The sequence below is a fragment of the Lonchura striata genome, chromosome 15 (genome assembly GCF_050655825.1).
Source record: "Lonchura striata isolate lonStrDom1 chromosome 15, ASM5065582v1, whole genome shotgun sequence".
NCBI classification, from domain to species: Eukaryota; Metazoa; Chordata; class Aves; order Passeriformes; family Estrildidae; genus Lonchura; species Lonchura striata.
Window position 1 is genome coordinate 9926393 of NC_140717.1, and position 27422 is coordinate 9953814.

The 27422-nt window shown below is 43.9% G+C and overlaps 1 protein-coding gene across 3 annotated transcripts in view; it reads left to right on the plus strand.

The window, feature by feature from the left end:
- The first annotated feature begins 6267 nt into the window (after positions 1-6267).
- LOC110478085 (uncharacterized) overlaps positions 6268-27422 on the plus strand; it is a 31686-nt gene continuing 10531 nt past the window's right edge. The window contains exons 1-2 of one of the 3 annotated variants that reach the window (XM_021544490.3): positions 6268-6434; positions 23997-24991. In XM_021544490.3, the coding sequence (XP_021400165.3) occupies positions 6357-6434; positions 23997-24991 (1073 nt within the window). In that variant the 5' untranslated portion in view covers positions 6268-6356. Of the gene's footprint in view, positions 6435-10745; positions 10897-16184; positions 16299-23996; positions 24992-27422 lie in introns of those variants that run through there. The other 2 variants (XM_085593122.1, XM_085593123.1) reach the window with 2 other exon arrangements.

The window sequence follows — 27422 nt, forward strand, 5'->3', positions numbered from 1 at the left end:
GGGGCGGCCGAGGCCCGGGGCTCCGAGGCGGCGGCGGGCCGCGGGGCCCGGGGAGAAGCGGCGGCTTTTCCTGACGGACCCTTCCGGGAGGGCAGGGAGGGCCGGGGCGGAGCGGCTCTGGGGCCGCGCCGCCTCAGCGCCCGCCCCGGGCGGTGCCGGGGCTCCCCGAGGGGCGGGGGCTGGCCGGCTCCTCCGGGACCCTGCGGCGGGCACCGACATCACAAATTAAAGCTAAGTTGTGCATAAATTAAACATTTAAATTTCTTTGTGGAGGTGACGCGCCCCTCGCAGCCTTGTGTATCTGCATCATTCATGTTCCTGCATTAGCGTCGCCTTTTACAGGGTCTGAGTCAGGAGGCTCCAGTGACATGTCCTGTAAACATCACGTTTTCAGCGTTCCCGATGGCCCTTTTCTCATAAATCAGTCTTTAGAGTTTTCAGCGTCTTTCTGGAGCCGGCCATCCCACAAGTCCTCTGGGGTATTCGCAGCCGGTGCATCAGAGCACATAATTTCATAATGAAAGCTACTGCTAACATACTGCCACCCTTAATATAATTGCCAGGTGAACAGTGCCAGATATTCTTCTCTTATCAACCTTTCCAAATTTTCCTTATTATGAACATGAATCCTCTGAGCTGCTTCTCTATGAAGACAGGAGGCTGTTCCAAAGTCAAGAGGGTTGATAAACCAAAACACCAGCATGTTGTTTGAACTGCAAACCTGATAAGCGAGCTCTTGGATATTGCCAGCAACTGAGGGTTTTCCAGCACACATTACACAGCCCTCTAGGCATTACTTGGAAGAAACCATTACTTTACAAACTAAGTCAGGAAGAAGACTGTTCTCAAGTGCAAATGCATGGATGTGAGAGGCTCCCAGCGTGATGTTCGGAGGTATCCAGAGAAAGTGGATCTGGATTCACGGACAGCCTCCTGTTGTTCTGCTGCCTGAGCCAGATGCCAGCATGAAGGGGCAATCCCAGGCTGTGGCTCAACACCACACTGAAGTTTGACCTTGGCTGCATGCATGTTTGGCACTGAGCTCATAAACCATATGTGGGATTTAAATGTGTAAAGGGGAGCTGAGTGAAAGAGAGCATGATGAGATATGGGAGGAAACCATGAGAACTGTATGTGTGAATGAGTGTTCCAAATCTTTAGTAGGGACCTTCACTGGATACTCTTCCACAGAATATGTCAAAAACAATATGGTAAGGAAGAATTGAATGCTTGATCTTCATTTGATCTGGTTTTGATTTTCTTGTAAGAATGTAAAAGCTTGGAGTTTTGCCTCACACAGAGAACTCAAAACCAGAAAACAATAACCAACAGAGAATTCATTTATTGAGTCACTGAAGTAGCTTTTCTCTTCAGTTGGAATATTTGTCTATGTTTGCTTCTTGACTTTGATCCCATCTCTCTAGAGCAATGTAATGCTTGGATAAAACTCCGAAGTATCTCTTTTTTACTTGCTACTCTGCCACATAACACCAAAACCCCAGGTACAGAAATAGTCACTTGTTTGGAGACTATTGCCCAGGAATGGCACAAAGCTACAACAGGCTTAAACCAGGCTGCCTGAAGGAGAATCCTTTATACTGAAAGATGTCTATCATCAGTAATGTAATTTTTAGCACAACAGAGGAATATCATGGTTTAAAAAGCCAGAAAAAAATGTCAAACACTATCATAAATTAGGCCTTTAAGGGAGGGAATTCCTGTAAATTTGCAGGAGACAAATTGTATAATGTGCAGTCTCTGTCTCCAGCGGTGAAAGAGCCCATGGCTTACCCCAAAGCCTGTTAGAGTTCTTGTTGCAGAGCATTCTTTAATTCTTCAGGAAGAAAGATCAGAAGGTACCACAACAAATTCTTTAACCACAGCCAGCTGCAGTATTCTCTCAGCCTGCAACTAGATTACATACAGGAGCTGCCGTGCTGCCTTCTCTCCAAGTGAGCTCTGTCAGACCTTAATAGAAATTGTCTTTTTCAGGAACCCACAGGGCCTTGTTCCTAAAAGGGAAAAAGAAATTTATTCATCTTTCTCCTGAGGAAAAAAAGAAAAAAGAAAAAAAAAAGGCATATAATGCAATTAAAGAGTGACCTAACAAAATTACCAGGGAATACTGGCCATTTGTAGAGTTCCTGTCCAGCTGGCTAATTTTGTAAGTCACTGCTTGAGAACTGCACTACTGAAAGAAGAGGAGTCAGGTAGGAGAGAAAGGCTCCATACTCTGCAGAAGCAGAGGGTGGCACTCTCTGCACAGCACAAAGCCCATGTGTGGTGCTTTCCACTTACAGCTTTTATAGCTACAAACACGTTTTTCTAAATATTTCCTTAGGGAAGTTCTTGCTCTCTAGCCACTGACAACACAATGTTTCAATTCCCTGTACTTACTGCATGTTTTTCTGCTTACATTTTTCTATTATTTGGTGTCACTCAGTCTGCAAAAACTTCATCTAAAAAGAAACCTGTGCTAACCACATAAAACTAGCTCTATTACTGGCAGATTGCAATCAGACTCAAGCATCCAGCTCGCCTCTCACACCCACTGAGAAAAAAGATAGTTTTGCATTAAATACAGACAATGGAACTAGAATGCATATCTTCAGAAACATACTTTATTAAACATTGCCTTAATATTTAATTTATGTATTTTATTTACCCATAAATTTTATTTCTATATGTGAAACATTTTTGCAGCATTACACCTAAGCAATTTTTAGCACATCTTTTCTAGCATGGATAAGTATTTATAATGTTGCTTTCCTGACTCATTTCTATAAACAGTGAAGACAGATGCAACTGTGGTGTGTCTGATATAACAATGTAGCTCAGAATGGATTTAACCAACCTTTACTATACCTAAGAGAAGGCTAGGAAAGCATAAAAAGCCACATTGTGTAACCATAAGGTTTACATATGGGAGCTCTTGCGTACATAGAATAAACTAAGATTTAAGGCCTTGTTACTGAAAGTATCTTGCCAATGCCCTCCTCCTGTTTAAATCTGGATTAAGTTTGATCACACCAGCTGTTTTGAAAAACAGAAACTGCTAAGAGCTGCATTCATTTCTGTGGGACATTCTACAATAGCCTCTCTGGGCAAGGAGAATTACTTTTGGTATCAGGATGCCTTAATATTCCAGGAAATTAATCCAGAAAGTTCTCTTTCCATGTATCTCTGTGTGTGTGGTAGAGAGAGAGTTTATGGAAATTACTGGGGTTTATTTCAAGCTTAGATTTCCCACAATAAATGATTTTTGCTGCCAGTCTGGAAGCAGTAAGTTTCTAGTTATTTTTTTTCCTGGAAATTACTTTCCCAGCCTGGAGCTACTGGTTAAGAAAGTGCTGCCATTCCATACACAAGTCCTATCCACTAACTTCATAAATGTCACTATTCTACTGAAATTGTTGCTTGCTTCAGCATTTCAAGAGCTCTCAAAATGACATGGTACAATAGGAAACGCTATCCTTGGAAGGACTTGCTAAAAGAGCATGAAAACCTTGAAGTTTTCAACAGAGAGTCCAACACAGAGGGCAGGACATTTACTTTCTTAAAGATGTCTCAATAACTGTGGAAGAGGCTTGGCCTTTGTTCAGGGATGTGCACAGTTTTTGCCCCTGTATCTTCCTTTCCTGATGTGTGGTGAGAATGGGCTACAGCTCTGATCTGGGCTGTGTGGCAACTCTGTGAGATGTGGGGCTGTAGGGAGTGGGAGACAGAATAAATATTAGGCAGGAAGCAAAGTGCCTTTTACCCTTCTGTCTTTTCTTATCCTCCCAGTAAACCCTCCAGCTGTCTGACCCATCTGTCTAACAGGCAGCTGTGACCCTGGGGGAAGGCAGCTCACCTGGAAGAGGTTTGCAGGTACCACTTGCAAGCCTGATTTCGTGGTCATTACCTCCAGTGGGCATCAGACACCTTTTGCACTCAGTCTTCTGTGCTGCCTGCTGTGGGAAATTGTTCAAGCCCATACAGAGTCGTCCTGCCTGATCACAGAAGGAGATCATAAATATAAAACACAATCCTCATTAAAAATATGGTTTGAAAGGGTGAACAACCTGACCTGAAAGTACTTTATGAGCAGACTACTGTATGTTTGATCCTTAATTCTAGATGCTAAGTCATTGCTAAGCTGTAGTGATGAAATGTGGTGTGGACAGGTTCTGCTAGCAGAGGGATGCTGAGATAAGGGAACAAAGACACACTGATAGAGTTTGCAAGGCCAACAGCAGGGCAAACACAAACATGAGAAATCAGCATATAGTTGTTTCTGTGCTGCACGTCCAAGGTCTACAGCTTGGAATGGCAGCGTAGCCCACAGAGCACCCCCTTTGCCTCCAAAGGATTACGGGTGCCTGCACTCAGATGACCCCTGGAAAGGAATCCAAATAACAGGGCTGTAAGATCCTTAAAAAGAGAGCTGCTAGACTTGGACTTGTTCTTTCTCTTTCATTTAGGTATTTTTATATTATTATTCCAGCAATGCCCAAGCAAAGAAGGGTTTTGAATGTCCTTTTCTGCCATCTAGTCCTTGACTTACATCCTCAACAACTGTGCATCAGCATAAGGAAACAGGAGATGGAATCTCTGCATTTACTTCTTGTCACACTGAGCATCATGTGGAAAAAAAAGTAGATTTCTGGTTTTGGAGATTTTTTAAAGCTTAACATACATTTATGGTGACATCGCCCTGAGATTTAACCATGAGTGTTGAGGAAAGCAATGTGCCACAGAGCTATGCTACAGAGACCAGACTGCCCTTCAGGCAGAAGTGTTCTGCTCAGAAAAACCTTCCTGCCAAGGATGCCAAGTGTCCTGGGTTTTGTGTTTATTCAGAACAGATAAAATATAGTTATAAATTCTCTGATATATGCTTTTTCATCTGACAGGTAACTCAAAGAAATATTACCCGGGAGGAGCAAAATGTAAATTCAAACACAGGCAGTCACAGTAAGTAACTGACAAGGTCAGAGCCCAGGAACACCCTTTACAAGAGTTTGCCCTGAAAAAAAGAAGGGTAAAATAAGAATTGGTTGCATAAAGAATTATTTGCATCTTCTGCTTTCAGTGCAAGAAGTATAAACAAGCCAATTAAGCTATCAAGACATTCCTTATGTGTCCTTCCATAGAAAAGCTACTTCTAAATTAGCATTTGTAGATTTTCCAGGAAGGCAGCGTGGTCCCTGCGGGCAGTGAGCAGTCCTGTCCCTGAGCCTCCCTCAGCCTTAGGCTAATCATGTTGTTACTTTTTGTAGGTGTTTGTTAGTAAAGGCTAACAGGCAGCTTCATCTCACATGTACTGGAAGGATTAGGTGGAGATCTGTTTCCCTTCTTTGGGATTCAGGCATTATCTCCTACAATCAGGACATCAAACCCATGGAGCAGGTGAATGGGCCTAGACTGGACAGGAGGTCAGTGCCAGGATGCATTCAACACAAGATTGCATTTATGAAGAAAAAAAGTTTTCTTTGACACCAGCCCTCCATACTTGCTATATGCACCCACTTGGACACCAACTGAAGGTATTATCGATATTTTTCCCGTTGATTACATTGTGGTCTGACACTCACTGCAGGATGTGGTGTGAGTCAGTGGGGTACAGGAGAGTGTAAACCAGAAAGCTGCATCAGAAACAAGGAGTGTCCTTTGCACTCCCATCACCTTCAGAAAGGTTACGTGGCTGCTGTACCCTGACTGCTGGCTTTTGTGCAGGTCTTGTGCTTTGGGCTCCTCAGAATGCCCGTGAATATTCTTTTCCTGTCCTTTGCTTCGTGCTCAAATGAAGCAGGGGTGCTTTTAGCTTGGAAAGACCTGAGCCCTTTTCCTATTTCCCATTCTTCTGACCGTTCACTCCGCTGACTGGGCTCCAGGGTCGGGCAGGGGACTGGAGCAGCGGCCGGGTGCGCTGCCCAGGGCAGCCTCCCTTTCCAGTGCCAGCACCGCAGCCCCTCCATCTCCCACGGCCCCGCAGGAGAAACTTTTCCCGCAGGAGCCCGCTCCCGCCGCGGCTCGCAGGGGCTGAGCTGCCTCCAGCCCGGCGGGGCCCGAGCCCGCCGAGGATACAGCACCCCGGGGAGGGGTGCTCGGACCAGGCAACCCCCGCTGCCCCCAGCCCCTCCGCGCCCGCGGCGCCTCCGCCGGGCCCCGCCGAGCTCCGTGCCGCAGGTGACCCCCCGGGGGAGGGCAGGGGCCGGGAGCGGCCGGGGGAGGGGGCGAGGGGCGGGGAGGCCGGGCTCGGGGGGTCGCTGTCAGCGGCGCCGCTCGGGGCACGGCTCGGCGCGGCGGCTCCGCTGGCTGTGCGCGGCGCGGCTCGGCTCGGCACGGCTCGGCGCGGCTCGGCACGGCGCGCCATGCTCCGCAGCGGCCCCGGCGCGGGGCTCGTCCTGGCGGCGGCCGCGGCGCTCTGCCTCGGCGGGGCGGGAGCCAAGGTAACCCCCGGCCCCGGCGGCACCGGCCCCCGCCCGCACCGGGCAGGGCAGCGCGGCGGCGGCGAGCCCGACGGGGAGGGGGAGCCCCGGGAGCTCCGCCGGGAGGAGGGGAGGGACCGGGAGAGCCGGGGCGAGGGGAAGCAGAGCTGCCGGCAGCCCGGGTGCTCCCGGGACGAGGGATGCGCCGCGGACACCGGGAGGAGGGATGCAGCGGGCGGCCGCGGCGGGCGCGGCTGCGGGTCCCTTCGGCCCCTGTCTCTCGGTGTTTGGGGTGTAGGGTTGCACGGGGAGTCGCCTCGGAGTGCGAAAGGCACCGCGAGCCGTGATGCTCCGGGACTCCGAATCAACCCCACCGCTTCGGTACAGCCGGACCCGAAATCCGGTGAAAGCCCAGTGACTACGGATTCCCGGCAGAAATGAGAACCCTTGCCCCAAGGCATCCCTGCCACGGGCACAGCCTGGCTTAGGGGGTCCAAACCAAATACGTCGTGCTGTTTTACAGTCCCCACGCTCGCTCTTGCACACCTCGGCTGTAGCAGGGAGAGCAGGTAAACTCTGCAAGTGACAGGTACAGCTCCCAGGGCAGGGACCCGGGCAGAGCTGAGAGCCAGTGGGAACGGGGAGCTGAGAGAGACTGAGCACGGGAGGCACCCGAGCTGCGCTGGAAAGGCAGAGGAGGAAACACGGAGCACCCCACAACCGGGAGCAGCTGCAGAGCAGTCGCTCTGAGCTTTGGGAAGGATGAGCAGTCCTGGTCCCGCTGGAGGGAGTGGGACTTTTCCTATGGACCCTGATAGAACCACGGTTTGACACTTTCAGTAGAGATTCTCAATTCTATAAAACATGAGCCACTAGAGTATAAGAAAATATAATTCCATACATTTATGTCTTGTCACATATATATGTATATATAAAGAAAAAAAAAAGTGTGGGGTTGCTTTCTCTGGTGGCAAGTAGCATTATAATTCTGCCTGATAAAGTAATTCCCTGACACAGCAATGACTGTGGTTGAAATGAAGATGTTTTATCTCTCTTTGGTATCCTAGTGAAGATAACTACAGTGAGAACTTAATTAAGCCACATTTCTGGCCCTGAAAGTACTAACTTTTACCAAGATCTATTCAATTGTATGGTTGCAGGGCTTTGTATTTTGTTCCTCTTCCAAGTCAGGATTGCAATGAAGAATGTAAGCTTACCTTCATGCAGTTGCATACCTCTCTTATTAAACTACATAACTTGCTTGCTTCCCTGAATTATTGCATCCTTCCTGTGCTGTTTCTCTTCTGCCTTTGCCTGTACAGTTATGAGGAGCAAGTACTGGCTGTGTGCTGTGCATTTGGGGGTGAAAGGCAATGGTGGGACTCTGAATGGATCAGCAAACTCTAATTTTTTCTAATTTTTCTCTGATGTTCCCTAGTCAACTTCAATTGTTCTCTGATTCTGAAATCAGGAGTGTTTGATTTCACACCAGGAAGTAACTGAACTAAAGTATTGACCAACAGCACTATAGAAAAGAAACTGCCTTTTTAATGAAGAAGCAGCAGTCTCCTGCCTGCTTTTCCCGACCTGACTTCTTGCTGTGTCAATTATTCTTTTGATCACGTTGTTTATAGGCTCTTAACATACTGGACAATTCCTTTTGCAGAATGAAAAGCATTTTCTATTGCTTATCTTCCTCAATGTGACAAGGAGTTCTGTGTCCAAACAGACGTGTGTGTACACCTCTTGCTCCCTGTTTTTATTATTTCTTGGAGTAAGTTGCACTTGCTCTTCACTCATCGAGGACTGCACTGTGCTGCGTAGGCGTCACTATTTTTATCTTTTTGGCTACACTGATAGTGTTGCTATGCTAGTAAAGAAATATACATCCCACTCTAAGTTAGTGGTTCAAATGTAGTTCAATTTATCAGTTGAAAAAAGGTATTTAACGATTCATGAGAAATTTTTTGTCTTCTGGCTTAGAGTTAAAAATGTAAAAACATAACAGAAACTCCCTTGGCAAGGACAAAGTCTGCATGAGGTACAAGGAACTGAATTGGTCTTTTCATCCAGGAAGGTGGTCTCTGCCAGTAAGAGCTGAGAAAATTTGTGGTGCTGTGAGGTAGCGTGGATGTTTGCAACATGTTTTGTGGCAAAGTATAGCTCTCTCTGGAATCCTTCACCAAGTACTACAGCAATTTAAAAGTAGGAGTTAGATCAAATGAAAGAAAATGTGAAGATAAGGTGCATGATGTTTCCTCCTGCGTGTCTGTATCAAATGGAACAAGATGTGCAGATAAGCATCTTGTTTATCCTGAAGGAAGAATGTAAGCCTGATGAAAGAGTAACACAGTCAAAATTATGTCTCTGTATGACCATTAAATATTATCTGTTTAATCAAATCGCTGTGGAGGAGTTCTCTATGCCAGTGCCATCTTCATCTGGTATTCTTCTGTTCACTTGCTAGCTTAAAGAAAAAAATCAAGCCTTTCTTGTTTGGTTTAAGAGAAGAAATCTTAGCAATCCTACATCCTCTAGTGAAAGTCTTAGTCCTTTACCCAGCAAGAATTATGACAAAATTCCTGCTGGTTTCAGAAAGAGCAGGATCCTTCCCAAGATCAGTGAAAGATAAAAAAAAATCAACTACTAAAATATGCACCTCAATTAGCAAAGAATGTGGCCTGATTAGTAAAGTGTATGAAATTTCAGCTATTAAATTCTACAGCCCTGATCAACAAAGCACACTGCACAGTTGGCAATGTATCCAGAATCTCAACTACTGTACTAGTCTCCTACCAGATCAACCAAGCATGCAGCTGAATCAATAAATTATGCAACTGGAGCAGCAAAATATGCACTTCTGATTGGGTCAGGAGGATAGGGAAGGTCTCAAATATTTTAAATTGGCACACAGTAGGTCTGTCAGTGGTCAGCATCTGCCTTGAGAAAAGTAGGGGCAAAATATGTAACTTTTACTAAGTCTTTCTGGACCCTTGCTGGACTGGAAAAATATGTCCCTCAAATAGCTCAGTGTTTCTTAGCAGCAGTCTCATTCTTTACCAGATGTACTGCACATCTGGTTCCAATCCCAGCAGCTGCCAGGTGTGGGGGTTATTTTAGTAACACTTTAATGGGATTTTTAGGTCCAGGTAGCTTTTGCTTTATTCCTCACTGTAAAGCACTGGGTATGCACACTAGGCTATATTTCTGTCTCAGGAGATGAAGCCAGTCAAGACAAATAAGGCATCTTCAAAGAACCTGAAAGTTTTGTTGGCAGTAGACTTAATATCTATTAATCTCTTCACTATTTGTGAAAGTACTTTGTGCTTGGGGAGCAGAGAAATGATAGGTCTTTCCTGTTTTCTTTGTATCTTGATTAATTGCCATAACTGCATCCTTTTGTGTTTACAGTGTATCTTGGCAGATCAGATGTTTACTGTGCAGAGAGTTTGGATGTTTGGCCAGTTTGGGGAGCAGCTACCTTCATATATTCCAAAGCAGTAGAGCTGTTTTGCCCTAGCCTCTGTGGATGTGCTTTAAAAATCCAGTCACAGTGGCTGGTTCTGAACTTCAGAAGCTGTTTTTCCTTTAAATTATTAAGTTTTCTTTATACATAAGACCTGCAGATTGTCCCATTTTAATAAAGATGCAGTTTCAGGGTTTCTATAAACCACTTTTTTTTTTAATGCCTGGATGTAAATGGTGTTAAACTGCCTGGGCTCAAGCAAGGCATGAGAATTGCTTTGTTTTACTGCACTGTTCACTTTAGCACCCAGAAGGCTGAAACATTATTTGAGCCTAAATATTATCTGGAATTGGGTTTTTTTGTTGCTTTGGTTCAGTTTTTTCTGGATTTTGTTTTTGTTGTTGTTTTGTTGGGTTTTTTTTAATCCACTAAATTTCGTTCATAAAGCTGGCTTGCATTGGACTTCTTATTTACCAAATTTCTGCCTCATTTCCAAGTCAGTTCAATGAATGATCCTATTTAGTTCTTTTTCCTGTTTAAAATATTTCCTACTGAGTCCAGAGCAGTGCCCTTAAAACATAATTGATTTGGGTCATTGAACCCTTATTTTTCATGCATGTTAGTTTACATCCCGCCACTGGTCTGACTGGTATTTAAATTAGAAAATTGCAGGCGGATTTCTTCTAGAGGCTAAAGTTCACATGGAGTCTCTGGCAAAATAAGATCCTGGAGTACATATCCCTGGAACTGGGCAATGATTTGTAACTCTTTTTTAATTCTGTCTGGCCAGAGTGTTATAAATCTGGCGCTCCCTTGTTAGCTTCACGCTAAGCAGCAATAATGTCCACAGTGTTTTAGTCCTGATAATTCTAATTATGGAAGCACTGAGGAAGCTGAAAGCTGAGAAGATGGACAAGGATGGCCTCAAGTCCTGCACAGCACAGGGGATTCTCTCTTTGTAGAGCTGAACCATAATTCTGTCTTTCACCAAGACCAGCAATGGAAGCAGCAGCCGAGGTAAGAGAAACAAGCCAGAGACAGAAGATTTCTGGAATTATGTGGATAATCTTTGTTCAGAAGGAGCTAAAAGTTGTGCTGGTAGAGATACCAAACATGCTTGGGGTGAAAATGCTGAAATAATTTTTTTCCCTTACTATCTAAGAGGTTAGAGCAAACAATCCTGTTGCACTGGTTTGCAAAGACCCAGCAAGCAACCTGTCCTGTGGTAACCAATTATTGCTATTCTCTCCTCTGCTTTTTGGTGTGACAGATCAGGAATGGTGCTAAAATATTCAGGTCTCTTTCTTCCTGCCTCTCTTTCTTCATAAAAAATAAAGGAACTCATGGCATATTTTGTACCAGAGAGTGACTACCCAGCAGTAGTGTAGCTAGACCAGGTCTGGTAAAGCAGTTCTTGCCCTTACATGCTGTTCTTTGTATGCACTGATATCCCAGATCTATAAATCATAAATATTCAGTGCGAGATTTAGACACTTGCTTGAGCATGGGAAGTACTACATAGAAAAATCATTCTCTTGTACAAATTCATGGCAGGAGAAGGGTGGAGTAGGGACGGGGCACTGTAGGGGCTTGCATAAATATGTGTAACAATTTTACAGCAATAGGGAGAAGCCTGACTGTCAGACTTGGTTTTCAAACTCAGTGTGAAAACATTATCATTCCTCTTACAAGCTCTCAGCAGCAAATGGCCCCACAGCTCATTTTGGATATCCTTACTCACATCATTGCCAATGGAAAGGAAATTCCAATTTTGAGAGGAGCAAAGGCTAATTTGCCTGTATTTCCTTTCTAGAGCTCTTGGAGCCCTACTAGAGCTCACAGAAGTCATCTGAGACTTCAGGAGGATTTAAATCAGGCCATAAGTACTGCTGACTTGGATTAGTAATGATGTGCATTGAGGACAACATCTGTATTTGGGTTTGGGTGGAGCTCTTTCATGGTAGAAGAGTTGGTAATACTTTTACAGTACCTTTCATCAGAGCATTTCAGAGTTTCACAAATATCTAATTACAGAAACTATTAAACTATGTGAAATCTTTGGTCCTGGGGGAGTACAGGCAGTACCATTATGCCTCAACAGAAAGCAGAGATGGGTGGTGTTCAAAGTGGCAAAACAAAAGCAATTTTTCACATGCAAGCCATAGCCTGCTACACTATCTCATTTTCATCCTATGTTTTACTCCTCTCATTTCTTTATATTAGCAGCCAGGTTTCAACACCAAATGAGCTAAACAAAATGGGCTGCCACGAACCTCCACTGAGAACTACTGTCAGCCCTCAGGAAGGGATTTCTGAAGTTCATCCATGTCTTACTGATCTGTTTTCATAGTATTTGTATTTCTTTACTCTGTTAAGGTGTAGCAGGACTTAGCTAGGGTCAAGTGCCAAGGAAGCCAACAGTGACAGCTTCCTGGGTACAGGAGCTCTGGGATGACATGAAAGTCCAGCCCAATCCAAACCCCAGCAAGCTGGTCACTCAGCCTTTGCAAGGACAGTGTGCCTGCTCTGTACTGTGCTTCAGCTGGGTTTAGCAGTGGGAGATCTAATTGATTTATTCTACTTAAGTCCATCTCTCTCCTGGTCTTGGTTAGTAAATATTCCACTGTTTAGAGACTGAGTTTTTATTAAAGAGATCTTTTGACTGAAAATGTGAAGCTTTTACTGGTAGCACTGAGGCTCAAAGCCTGGGCTGCCCATGCCCTTGACTTTCTTCTGTGCTCCAGATCTGCATGGGTGGGCACTTCAGGTAAATCTGAGCCTTCACTATTTGAATACAAGGGCCCCAAGGAGTTGCTCATCAAGACTAACTTTAAATGCAAGCTTAGCAGGCTGAACACTTTGATTTGCCTCTAAAATCAACAGTAACTTATTCCAGGTTTCCTGGTTGAAACTTGAATGGGGAAGAAGAAAGGATGTCTGCAAAGCAGATTTATTTAGGAAAACAAACTGCTCACTGGTTGGGACCCTGTAACAACAAAACCAGGCTTAGATTTTCCTTTTTCTGCAGTATCTGTGATACTTTTTTCAGCTTTCTCCCAACCCTCCCTGCTGTGCCCTCATGGTCTCTCCTTATGTGTAAGCAATAAAGTAAAATTTACAAGCATCCTGCTCTCTGAAATCCTGGCAAAGACAGAGTCTTGGAAATTTCCCTTTCCCCAGTGCACAGGAGGAGACTAATCCCGGGAGAACAAGGTGGAGAGAAGTGCTGCTGTTTGTTTACCATCTAAAACTAAGGATGAGCAGCAGACCCCTGGATGCTCTAGCTCCAGCTGCAGCAATGGCTCATGTGGAAGCCCAGCTAAAAAGATTGCATGAAAATGAGAGGGATGTCTTTGCTTGCATTTGAAAGATCATTACTCATGTCTTCTGCATAGGCCCTCCCACCTGCTAGTGACATTTAGTGACACAACAACCTGGTTCCCAAAAGGCTGGGATAACAGCTCTGCAGCAGGGTAACGGTGACTCACAATATTTGCAGGTTTGGCATTCACATATGGAATGTTTTCTTCTCCATATGTTTGTACAATAGGCTTCCAGCATGTGAAACATCTGAAGTGTCTGAATGAAACAATAGGGTCACGTAGCTGGAAGTCCAAGCACAAACAGCTCTTTTTCTGCCAGGCCAGTTTACATGTATATGTGTGTGTTTTGTTTGCTTTTAAAAATACAAATTTATTTCCCAGGAAGTGGCCAGCAAATTTTGCATGGGACTGCCTTTCAATTCTCCTTTCTCCTGTTTCTTGTCCTTTCAAAACGAAACAAAGCTTTTGGGAACCTATGGTGCTTGTGGATTTCATTATTTAAATCTACCCCATGTGTTTGGGAGGTGATGTATATAAAGTTAGTTTGGGAACATTAGTTTTACAGATTCCTATGGATATACATAACTTGTTTAATGGTGTTCAATTTTTATACTGAACTCCACAAGTAAACTTTTACTGCAGGACTGTAGCTTTTGTTTTGTTATATATTCCATCTGTTTACCAAGCAGTAGAAAACAATCTGACCATGCTTTCTACTATTTAATTGGAGCTACTTTAAATTGCTCAATTTATAGAAAATGAAAACCAGATTGATCTTCTGGAAATTGCCTCATCACCCATGTCAGTTCCCACCAACACTATCATTTACTATTAATTTTTCTATGATATGTTGTGTACACTTTGTTAATGAGAACTTGCTCCAGTAGAGAATAGACCTATGTGACCTATTAAAGCCCTGAAGCAAATGGCCATGGCATCTTGAACTCTTCATTACACTGCCTTACTTTTATTTAACATGGTCCCATCATATTCAGGATTATTTGCCTGAGGAGACACTCTAAATGATGCCTTTGTTTCTCTTTCTAAGGCTTTACATTTTTTTTGTATATTTGAATGAGGGTATTTTCTGAAAAAGGAACCCAACAAACTAGAACATGGATAGCAGCTTTGTGTAGATGAAGGATTTTATTTGATAGGGCATCTTGCATCCTTATTAGAGAATCTCTATTAGTTTGCTGAGTGTCCAGTCACAAGAGTTAGCTTTGTTTCTCCCCTCCCTGCAAGGATTAATCTGAAAGGTCCACAAGAAAAGGCTGGGAGTTCCAGCACTCCCTGGTGGATGTTATGTTACATACTTTACATGTTACCTTAGGCATAAAAGCTGCTGTTGTGATGAAAGGGGAAAGCCAATGTTCAGACTGCTCTCCTAGAGACATGGATCACATTTGTTGCATGAGCATAGCAAGTATATTTATGAGACAGTTATGAGAGGTTTTTGCTTAAAATAGTTCTGCTTTATGGGTGTAATGGTTACAGTCCCCAAAGGAACACTGCCTAGTCAAGTGGGTTTTTCCAAGCACTGGATTTGCATATTTTAAATAGATTTTTCAAATCATTTGATAGAAAACAATCTGGCTTTTGTCCTTTCAGATTGAAATGAGAAGGAAATTAATATTGTAATGTGGGACTGCAGTCAAGACAGAGAAAAGTTCAGAATAAGACCTGGCACTTAGTTTCTAGTAAAAGCACCTGGATATAAATGAAATTAAAGGAAAAATGTCCTGTACCTTGGCCTAGGTCTCTTCCAGAGCATTTCTATCTGTATTTCACACTCTACCAACATTTTATCCACTTCATAAGTGTGTCTGCATCTTAACATGCATCAACTATTGAGTAATCAGTGAATGCTAGGATAACTCCTATAATGATAATTTCAATCTGGAAATCCGACAGGTAGCAGCAAATGTACCCATGAGCTGCCAAGCCCAGAGGAAACTATTAATCATAAGCATTTCTAGCTCTAAAAATATAGATCATAGCTGTAACTTGTAAGGGATCTTGTAGGTGAATCCAACTCCTTCCTAATTACAGAATTGAAAGGGGAGAACTAAAACTTCTGCCTATTTGTGATGTGGTGAAAAAGAACAAGGATTCTTTTCAGTGTTCTGAGACTTCACCTCTGAACCCTTATGTAGCTGAGTTAGCAACGAGCCTCCTGCAGTCCCACCTTTGCTGAGAGGGGATATATCCTTCCAGAGGGCTGTTAAGACCACCTCTAACTATTGCTCTGAATCTCCCTCTCCCAGAGTTGCAGGAAACAACTCTGGCTTCTGCCTGCAGAAGGAAACGAGCTAAATTAGCCAGCATTTACTGCACCCAGAGCTGTGTCTTCTCCATCTTATATAGGAATCTTGCATCAGGTACCCAAAAAGGTCTGTGGCTGCTGCAGAAAAATCTGCCCACTGCTCATAACTACGGGGTAGGTTGGCATCTCTGGCCCAATGAGGATGAACTGGTTTTTCTTCTCCCAAAAGCAGCAGAGCATTCTGCTGCCTTTCCTCTGCATGCTCTGAAGGCAAGCACGAAATGTCAATGTATGCTCAGAGTGCATATACTGCTGATCATGCTATGGAAAGCTGGGCTGTTCCATGGGTGATTGTTCAGCAAACAGCCCCTGCTTGTGTCCCTGGGAACAAGCATTTTTTTGTTGTTTGGGAACAAGCATCTCTGGAGTTAAATGAGGAGGGCTGTTGTTCTCCACAGAGGCTGGAGTGTCGCTGTGCCTGGTGGTTGTGGAGTGCCCGTGTTTGTTTTTTTGTGATTTTCCTTTTCCCCACCTCCTGTTCTGAGCGAGGATCAAGGAGGAGGGATGGTGACCTCATGGTGCAGTTATGCAATCTGCCAGAGCCAGGTATCAAAACACACTGCAGCTGTGGCCTGGGAGCTCGCTGTGGCTGGGGGCCCTGGCTCCTGGCTCTAATGAGATCACTGACCTTCTCCTGCCACTTCTCCTGCAGCTGCTTGCATTCCCAGGGATTTGTTGTGGCCATGCCTGCCTAACGGTTTGGAAAGCTGCTGCAGGGAATGCTGCATCCACAGGCAGGCTCTGGAGCTGGCCCTGGGGACCTATAGCAGGTGAGGGTTCCCCGAGCCCTGCCAGCCTCTTTCCATCCCAGCAGAACTTACCTCCATCCAAGGGCATGAAGACATTCCCTCCCCCCTGACTATTCTTATTTTCATAGGAAGTGAGGAGAGGGTTGCCTGTTCTCCAGTGAAATAAAGCAGTGCCTTCCTAGAAATCTTCTTGTGATGCTTGAACTGCAGCAGAACCACATATGGGAAGAATAAGAGAGAATAGCATGTCTACAGTCTGAGGCACATTTGGACCTCCAAGTCCTCAAGTCTCATTCAGACTTTGCATTTTTTGCTCTAATTGCTGAACTGCATTCCTGCTTCCCTCTCCTGCTTTTCTAGCAGTATTTTGTTTTCCTTGTCTCCTTCAGTAAGAGGCTTTCACAGCCTCCTTCCCTTCCTACCTGTATATTTGTTCTCTTCAAATGTCCTGTAAATTATTAAAAACAATAGAAAACTCTGAGATAAATGTGAAAACAGGGCCTTGTGAAGCTGTCTGATGTGGGCCAAGAAGGAATACAAGACAAGTCCATTTCCTGAAAATAGGATTTGCAGAGTGGAAATGTCACATCCATAATCACTTTCATGTGGTGGAACTGCTGCTGCCCACCACTAAAATAACAGAGCATCTGTTAAAAAATGTGGCTTTGGTTTTGCTTAAATCCAGCAGGTTGCACTCATTTCAAGAAGTATTAGGTCCTCATTTAAAAACATGAGTGCAACTGCTCTGGTACCATAAATGTATTAAAAGCAAATGTATGCTCAGCCCAGCTTGAGTCCCACACTGAACCCCACTCAGAGCTTGTTTGTGTGAATGGGCTCAGTGTGCAAGGAGAACATACATGTGTGCAGAAGGTGGGTTTGTGTTGGAACAGAGATACTGGGAGGGCAAGGGAGACCCTTCAGCAAGCAGAGTACTATCATAATTGATGGGAACTCTTTTGGAGACCAAGTTGAAGAATAATTACAAACACAGACTGAAAAAAAGGAGATGGGGGAAGGTAATAACTAAGCAAAGCGTTTTGCTCTGTCTGATCTGCTTGTGCTAACTCTGCTACTTTCAATCATCCAGAGACACTTGAAGATTTGCCCTAATGTGGGATGAGAGAGTCTCCTTTGCTGCTCTCATGCTTCAAGCAGGAAAGGCAATTTGGCAGAGGGGGAAGTGGCTATTCCAAGGCATTTCTAGGAACTCTTGTACTGCCAGGTGGAAAAAATAGATTAGATGTGCTACAGCTGTATCTTGTTCATTCTAGTGGAAAAAAATAAACCTTGCATGCAATGATGAGCTGAAAATGCAAAATTAAATACAGCACTGATTTTCCAAAGTCTCTGATTAACTTTGTCCTGTGCTTGGAAAAAGTCCTACCAGCTTTGATCTCTAGATCAGTCAGCTAGTGAAGGAAATGTGGTCACTTCTTAAACCAACAGACTGGAGTTTTCTATCTCACTCTTGGGATAGTCTTTTCTCAGATCCTGTATTTGATGAGCATCCAAAAAGCTCAGACTTCCCTAGCTTGGAAATACTGTGAAAGGAAAACTTGGGGCTTTTGCTGGGAACCACAAGAATGGTATTTTTGGTAGCTTTGCAGGGAGTTCCAGCCATGTCAGCAAATAAAGACTTGTCTTTATTTTGTTTTTCCTTGTAAGCTGGGATTGTGGAATGACAATTTTCCCTTTTTCCTTCTCATTTTCTTTTTAAAACCCCAAGTTTAGCATTTTCTCTCTGCTCTGGCTGAATGTTTGGGCCACTTCATATTTCATCCCAGGTGGCTGGCTCTGTTCAAATGTCCTCAGGAAGCCTGAGTGATCTTTAATTTGGAATGAACTTCCTATGTTTGGAGGGGAGAAGGGGGAAGTAGCTGGCATGCCATACCTCTCCCTCTGTATTTTGAGCATATATGTTGGTGTAGCCAGAGTTTTAAAGAGGTCCCTTGGGCAGGAGAAATGTGAAGGAGCTGGTGGAGGAGCCTTGAAGCATTTCCAGCTCTTTGAAAGAAACACACGTGTGTGTGCATGTGTGCACATAAGATGTTTTTAATTTTGGAGGGGTGAGTGATCCCAAATAAAGCTTGATGGATTTTCATCCCACTGATGCTATGTTGAGCTCATATGGCTAAATTTAATCATGCAGGCTGAACAATCTTGCATTCTAAGACTGCATCTAGTGCAGAAACTGTTTCCTTACCCCTGTGGCTTCTGTGGAATCAGCTGTAGCCTGACCAGATAAGGCCACTGTAAGATGCCCATACACTGGCTGTTCTGGCACTAGGCAGCTGCAGTGGATTTTGATTTTTAAATTAAGCAAAAAAATCTACCCGTAGAGGAGTTCTTTCTTTTCTACTCTTAGAAGTGTTTAAGTAGTGGAGCTATTTTGGAGGAAGGGACAAAACATAAAATAACCCTCTGATTCAAATCAGGGGATCATAACCAAATATTCTCTCTTCACAATGATTTTTTAAAAGGCCTAAGGTCTGCATGAAAAGCTTCTATCCTCACCTCTACTAATTACTCCAGTACTAGTTTTTTTCCCCTTCAAGCAAAGACCAAAAAGCCCTTTTACTTGGATAAGGAGTTAATACACATCTGTGCTTGAAAAGACTAATAAATACACCACTTCTTAATGTTCAGTCAGTTTGAAATATAGTGGATTATTCCTATGCTTGTTTCTAAAAGAAAGTGGAAGTGACATTTTAAAATCTGCCTGAAACTCGGAATACATGTGAGAAATGCACAGAAGTGGAGATGTGCATAAAGCATTAATGAGGCCAAAGTGGGTTATGAACTTTGCACATCATTTCCTTGCAAGCCTGCAGCTGGGTGTCTCTATTAGGTGAATGGCTTGGTCCCAAGGATGTAGTGGAAATTCAGTGGCTCAGCTGTATGTCTCCAGTTTCCTTTGCTGAGCTTTGACTCTGGATATGTACCACAAGAACTTGCTATTTCTTGGGTATTTTATAAAAGAAAACAAGCTACATTGAATAGGTCCCAAGCTAGAGATTCTGAGATAGTGCTCACAGAGGAATATCAAACATCAAGACAGGATGCTCTCCTTCCCCCTCTTTGAAATAAATACACTTTAAAAATAAACATTCTTTGGGATGCAAGTGAGACAGTGTCCTCTAGGACGTTGCAACCAGCAGCTCCTTGAAACCAGCATTGACATGAATGAAGAAAGAGAATTAAAATCTAGGAATAAAAATGGGCTGAGGATTTCCTTACCCTTGCATCACTTTGTTTCCAATTCTCTTCAGCAGGGCTTGTATCTTTACAGGCTGAGCCACATGGCCATGGTCACCTTCTCTTACCAGCTGCATGTCACAGCATCCTCCACGTTCCCTCTGGGTTCCCAGCATCACTCAGGCCAGCAGCACTTCTCTCCTGGAGGCAGGACAGAGAAGCTTGAGAACCCAAGCCATGCCTGCTCCCCGTGGTTCAGGCAGAGGCTGGTACCCATCACTGAAGAGGCTGTGGGCCAGCTAGAGGCTGCCACAATTTGCCATTCATGGCTTTTCCAAGACCCCTGCAGGTTTTGAGCATGGGATTGCTCTGAGCTGCTGCAAGTGCTTATCCTGTCCTGGCAAAGTGAGGAGCTTGCTTCTGAGCATGCCTCTAGTCCAGCTCTAGCTTTGGGAGTAATTGTGACTAAAGGGTGATAATTATATTATTAAATTAAATTAATCTTCTAGAGTGTGGGATTCCCTTAGAATGTGTTGATTCACTGACAGTGTTCCTACAGGAAGAATGCAGAGGCTCCAGGCCTACATTTGTAGGTGTTGTATGAGTGGAGAGCAGAGTTAAGATTTATATTATATATCAGATGATGATAACTACTCTTTTCAGTGCATATTCTTGGGTGGGCCTTATGGTAAAATCCCATCTGGCCAAAACAATAATTTTCTCCTCTTTATGCATGGGAATTCTGCTTTTCATCAGTGCCTCCCGCTTCTCAAGAGCTCTTTGATGTACAGAATGCAGTTTGAAGCAATGACACACTGGCTTTGTGCTGCTCCCCTGTATAACACAGCAAGGGCTCCCCTTTCTCTGGGAGCTGGTGCTCCTCAGGAAGCAGCTGCTGGTGCCTGCAGGGAGAGTCCTGAGCAGTTCCTGCAGTCACTTCTGGCCACATCTGTTCTAACCCAGCACAGCTTTATGTGCAATAAAAGCTCCCTACAGCTGCATCACACATGGCTTTGCTCCTCAGAGGGCAGCAGAGCATTCTCAGCACCACTTCCACTGTCACCTTTGAGGACAGCACAAGGTCCTCCTTCTACTCCTTAGCCCTGTGTTTCTTGGTACAGAGGCCTTATAACTCCTCACACATGTGTATCTTAAATAGCTCAAAACTGATGTCAATATTAACTTCTCAGTCCAAACACCAGCACAGGAGGAGGTAAGTGCATGACAATGGGGTATTTTTTAGTAATGGCACAAGATTTAAGCTTTTGAGTGGGCTGTGTAATGTCAAAGGGGGAAATGCAACATCTTGGCATGTTCTGAAATAGCCAACCATTGTGTCTATGGCCGAGCAGCAGTAGCTGAGATTTGAGTTATTTCTAAACATACCAAATGCAGTTCCCCAGTTACCCCAGTACAGAAAGCAGATAGGATTTGTCTGACCACGATGGACTGGAGCTTCAGTTCAACACAACTGTTGGAAATATTTGGAATTTCTGGCCAGAGAGGAAAGGACTGGAAAGCAGACAGGACTGGTAATCTGGTTCTCTCTGCTCATAATTCACATAATTGGTGTGGGCATAAATCAAGTGTTGTTTTTGAAAAGATAACAACCTTTCATTTGCAAAGATTAAAAATGTGCCAATATTTTTGTGTGCATCTGTCAAAATCCCACAAGTCTGTAGCTTGCTGCAGAAGTGAACATCTGTGTCTAATTGGCAAAACTCAGGGTTCATAATGGGTGATTCAAATGAACAAAACCATTTTGTCATTCATTCAGTTGGGAATTATAAACTAATCAGAAATTCTTCCCCCTCCCCTTCCCTCAGATCTATCTTGCATTTCCTGTCCCTTGTGGGTTTTTTCCCTTGATCTCAGAGCAAGTTTTGAACCTTTTTGGTCTCACAAGCCATAATACATTAACAATTCCCCCACTGCCACAACCTTTCAGCCATATTTCTGGAATTCACACATTGCACTTTCCCCCTGTCCAGATTTGGGGGTGCAGGGCAGCTCTTGGGGTTTTTGTTGTAGCCAGCTGGTGGCTCAAGAGGCACCTTGCATCTGAGACTCCTTGGCTGTACACAGAATGTGCAAGATATTCCCCCTCAAATGGTGACAGTTTGACAGATCTGAGTGAAAATGAAGGCAGGAAAGGGAGCTTATCCTGAGGGTGGGGGTGAGGGATTGGGGGGATGCACTTCCCATTCAGCACTCTGCTGCTGAATCCCCCAGGACCCTCTGCTCTGCTGGCTGCAGCTTTGGGGTGTTAACAAAGTCTCCTGGTAGTAGAGGAGGGGCTGTGAACACCTCCAAGCGCCTTCTCAGTGTCTGAAAAAAGGCAACTGGATCAGTTCACATATTCCTCAAAACAAAATCTCAACCCTCAATCACTGCTAATTTAAGGAGGTTTGAGCCAATCTGTGATCCTCCCACATCCAGGAGTGCCACCCTGCGAGAGCAGCAGCTCTGCTGCACATTCTGCCTCCTAAACTGGGCACATATTTTAGTGCAAAAGTTAGGTGGTGTTTACTGTTTCTTGCTATGCAAATGCTTGTTTAAAAGTGAGCTCAGAAGATTAATGTGGAACAAGGGCAAGACTACATCAAGATGCTGGGATGAAGGGAAGGAATACAAGAGAAGTAACAGAAAATCCCTCTATTCTTCTTCTACGTCTAGGAAGCATCCTCTCCCTGAGGAAAGAGGACCATATTCACTGGAAATCAGCAAGTTTTCAGTAAAATCCAAGTGGCAACAACTGTATCTATAATTCTGGTGTGAATTAGTAAATGGATCTAACTGTTATGACCTTTATGTCTTAAATCGATATAAAGTTTTGCTTGTTTCCCCAGGACTTCTACCATGAATTAACTAATCCAGACTCACCCCCAACATTTTGCCTCCTGGAGAAAAGATCAGTAAATTTCCATTAATATGTTTTGGTTTTACATGTGGGACTCCTAAGGCATTAGACAGAGAATAGTATGTGTGTGGCAATAAATGTGGTTTCTTTTCCACTTGAGACTTCCAGCCATAATCCAGCCCAGGTGCCTTAAATGAGCAGCCTGTAGTTTATTCCATTATAATTAACATAAGCTTTGATTTAGATGACACTTTTACAAGTCAAATATTGGATTCCAAGTTGAATACAGAGCACAGTTTCCACCCACGTTTTGGTCCTTTTCTGTGGCCATCCTGCATCCACCCTAAAATCCCTCAGAATATGAGCAGCACCTGCTGGAAAACAAAGGTTGTGCCTTGTAGAACAGGTCTGACTTTTTGCTTCTATTTAGGAGCTTTTAACATTTGGCATTGTGTCTTTTTTTCTTTCCATTTCAATATGAGCCAAGGGGAGGGACCAAAAGAAAAAAAATCTGGAGTATTTTGATCTTCGTGGCTTTATATGGACTTCATAAGCTTCGTTTGTTCTACTGCCAAGTTCCTTTGTGTTTAAATAGATAACAGACCAAGGCGACTAATCATTTCCAATAAAAAACCACACCAAACCCAAAGCATTCCCTTTCTTTTCCAATTAATGCTTGTAAACCCATGCTCTTAGACCGGGCTTGTGACCTAAGCACTTCTGGGTTTCTTTTCTTCCCCTTTTCAAAAACAATTGCCTAAGGCACAGACTGGGCTCTGTGCTCTGCAAATTTATGAAAGAATCTTGAAAAAAGGCTCTGAGAGTGGCTTTGGGAGAAGGTAGTTGTCAATATGATGTGCAAAAGCAGCCTCATGCACCTTTAGAAAAGCACAGAATGGTGGTTAGTGCTGCCATTTATGGACTTCCTTCCTCCTTGGAGGCTGGAGGCTATTTGTGGAGAAGGAAGAAATAGCAGATTTACATGGAACTGTCACTGTGTTATGTAAAATGCATGTTGGTTGCTGGTTTACTGGTGAGAGCTGGTATCTGCTGTTACTATTTTGAGAGGCTTTGCACTTGAAAAAGAGATGATTTGCCCAATCAAAAGCAGCTACATTTTACTGAAGTAAATAAGGTTGAATGTCCTTGAAACAGAAGATGAGTTGGTTGGATGAATCATGGGTGATCATCAATGCAAAGGTTCTTTTTTACATGAAAATGTTTTTGTAATGAAAATAACACAGAATTTTATATGCTCTGACACATTTTCCCTTTAGCTTCTTAAGGTTTTTCTCACACAACCAACTGTTTAGGGCAACACATTTGTGTGGTCAAAAAGTTGTATGTTTGCCAACAGCACAAATTATCAGTAGTAGGAAGTGAGAATTATGTGAATTACTTATGTGGGTTATATTTCTCTTGGAGGTTGACCATCCAATATACACTTCCATAGTCTCTAAGTGTTGCTTCTCATATTAGATTAATGCTCCACAAAAGTAGGAGCAAAGACTTGCACAAGCTTAATGAATTCCCCTGTCTTGAGGGTATCTTAAACCAGTCTCTGAAGGGAAAGAAAAGAGCTGGAATTTCCATTGGTGTGGCAGACTGCATCCTGGGTATAATCTATGGCAAAATGTAAGATTCTTTGTTTTGTTTCCCAGGTGTATTACTCCTGTGGTGCAGTGGTGGAATCAATGGAAAGAGGCCTGATTTTGTCACCAGGTTTTCCAAACAACTACTACCCAGGGACACACTGTGTCTGGCAGTTTTTCATTCCCATGAGAACCCATCTCATCTTGGAAATATTTGACTTTGACATTTTTGAGAGCTCTAGTGAAACTCCAACCCCCTGGGATGGCTTTTCAGCCCCTGCTACAACAGAAAATAAGGACATGCCTTCTCTTGAGGAAAACCTGGCCTTTGCTGTCCACACCACAAAACCTTCTCTCCAGACCTCGACGTCGAAGGTGGCTCAAAATCTGAGCAGCACCAGAGACCAGTCAAAGGACCTTGCTGGTCGCCTGGATGAACTTCCAGGAACCATCTCAAAAAAAAATGAAGCCAAACAAGCATCTGAAGAAAACCAGTGGAAGCAGATGAAGGAGCCCAAAGCAATTACCAAGGCTCAGCCAGAGGAGCTGCCATTCCCTGTGGCTGGCAGTGCCTCAGGGCAGAGGCAAAATAGCAGCGGCCTGGGAACAAGAGAGGATTTGGAAGGGAAGGTGTTGCTTGCCCACCTAGCTGCTAGTGAGAGAGATGAAGTCACAGCAGAGAGCTGGACACTTCCCCCAACAGCACTGCCCATGGAAATCTCCTCCAGCCCCCAGACAGCAGTGGATGTCTGTCCCCATGATGTATTATACGTTTCTGATCTCATCACATTTTCCTCTCGCTTCTGTGGCCCAAATTCCCCTGTGAACAAGACCATGGTCTTTGGTTCATCTCTGGAAATGGTTGAGGTTATCATGGAGCTGATCACCACCACGGACCGGGGCCGAGGCTTTGCGATGCTGTTCGACTACAGGAACATCAGTGACCCCAGCACTGTGGATGCTGTGAGGCAGGAGAGGAAGGAAAACATGATGATGCTGGCAATTGTAACAGGGATTGTTGTCTTTGCTCTTGCTTTGCTCTCTGCCCTCTGCATAGTTTGCAGGTAAGGTGATGCCAGAGCCTTGGAAGCATGTGATATTATCCATAGGGAAATGAACAGAAAAGAGTTAAATTTTCAGAGAAGAGTCACCTTTCCTTTGCTCTGCTAACTCCTGCTGTTCTCCAAACATGGTAGAGTGGGTACAGAGGAAGTCAATGCCCCTCACTGCTCCTGCCCTAGGCTCCTCACTTTTCTTTCCTACTTCTACAGCTCCTGTACCTCAAATTTATTTTCTTTTTCCTGCAGAAATACCTGAACAGTCAGGACTTTCGTGGACATTTTTTGTTTCTATGGCAGTGGTGCCTTGGAACCTCAGTTTTTGGCTCATGGACAAAATCATCCTTTCCTGACTCTCCTGAGCTGGCTGAGCTGACAGTCACTGCATCTTTTTACAGAGATCCCACAGTTTGGCTCTAACTAACCATCACTAGCACTCGGCAGAAAAGTAAATAATAACCAAAGTATTACCACATATAGAATTAAGATTTAAAAATATTTTTCCATCTGTAGCATATTTTATCCAAGAGACTGTGCAGAAATTCTACATCCAATGTAATCAGTGTGTTAAGAAAGCATCTGCACATCCCTTTGATGCTGGGGAAGAGCCCAGAGCCATGCTGCAGTAGCTCTCATTGTTCCCAAATGCAATCCAAAACAATCCAGTCAAATGAGCTGATGGTCAGGCTGGGTTGTGGATTTCCAGGTCCTGATGCTAACTAGTTAAATGCTAACAGTTACACAAGCATGCCACTCCAGTCAATTGCTTTTCTTTTATGTATTTCTTTCCTCTATATCTATCCAAGCAACACTTCTCCGCCCCCCAGCATATGTTTGCATTTTTCTAACTCCCTAGTGAAAACATTTTTGTAGAAACAGTGATTTATTTCTCTCCCTTCCAACAAATTCAAAACAGAGCCCATTCTCCGCAGGTTTTTGTCAAAATAAACACCATTTTTCAAATGATTTGACTTCCATGAAAACATCAGGTAAACTGAAACAAACAGTGCTCCTTGCAGGGCTCCACTCTGGTGGCTGGGTATTGGCAGGAGTTTCATTTCCCAAAGCCATCAAGCAGCTGCTCTGGCTTCTCCCTGCATTCCCCTGCCTCATCCTCCAGCCCCAGAGTGTCAGGATTGCCCAGACACCCCTCACCACTGGGGCTGGTTTGGCAGAGCAACTTGGTTTTCCTTGTCCTGATGGAGGCTGCATTTTAGCTCTGGCTGAATAAACACAAAATGCAGGCCAATCAGACCGAGCACCAGAGAACATGGGCACAGTGCTGAAACTTAAATATCATCTCTGTTGCTGTATATATAGAAATTCCTGCTTTCAGGGTCTGAGCTTTTTGTAGCTATAAGAGTTAAATTTGCATGTACTACATCTAAGTAACCTTTTTGTTTTTAAAGAGCTTGCAGAGCACTAATTTAGACCACAATTTTTTGCTAGCTCTAAAGGAAAAACTCTGGTGGAAAATGTCTTTCAGATACCAAATACTTTATTTTCATACTCTTGCCAATCTTCAAAAGAGACAGAAACAGGCTCCCTTTGCTATGGCAGCAGTCTGGGCTGATGCACATGTTGAGTAGGCTGTTCTTGCTCCAATACCCCTATTTAATTTCACTGTAACAATCCATGAAGCAGAGTATTATTCAACCCAAAAAGTGCACTGGCAATCTGAGGCTCCACTGGCTGAGGTTTCCTCTGCAAAGCCTGTTTAGAAAGTCAAGCCATGCTGCTCACAGTCACAGTTTGGCTTTTTGCTTGTTAGATGTTTACAAAATAATGTTCTGCTCTTGCTGACCAAGAGAAAAAACAGTCCCCAGGGCTTCAGCCCCACACACCAATGTTTGTGTGTTCTGGTCACTGGGAATACATCCTACAGGGGTCCCTATGGCACAGGATTAGGCTTGCTTCTTTTAACACTGGCCTCTTCATTGCTGTACAACTCTTTTTTTTTTTTTTTTTTTGGTTTTCTGTTTCTAAAAAAGATATCTATACTTCAGCCAGCTATTGACTGAATGTAAATAGAGACTAGCCCTACTCCTTTAGCCTCTTGGCAGGGTGTTTACTATCCCAGCCTCCTGTATTCCCTGCATGCTGCTCCTGGGAAGCCTTGATTACACCACTCTATTTTTTGTCAGACCATTTAAGTGAGACCAGGTGGAAGTGATGCCATGACCTGTGCTGAGTTACCTCACCTGTGTTGCACTGGAAGAGCCTTTTCTCCCTCTCTACTGTGGTAACTGCTTCAAGGGTGTTGGTCTCTGGCCCCAGAACCACTGGCACTGGCTGGAGTTTGCCTACAACTCGCAGCTGTGGGTTTTTAATGCAGCTCAGAATAAGACTGCTGAGGCCATTAAGCACTAAGCATTAAACTTCTTTTAGATTGAGCCCATCAAGCTCTATTTTATGCTTCTTGTCCTAAATAGAGGCT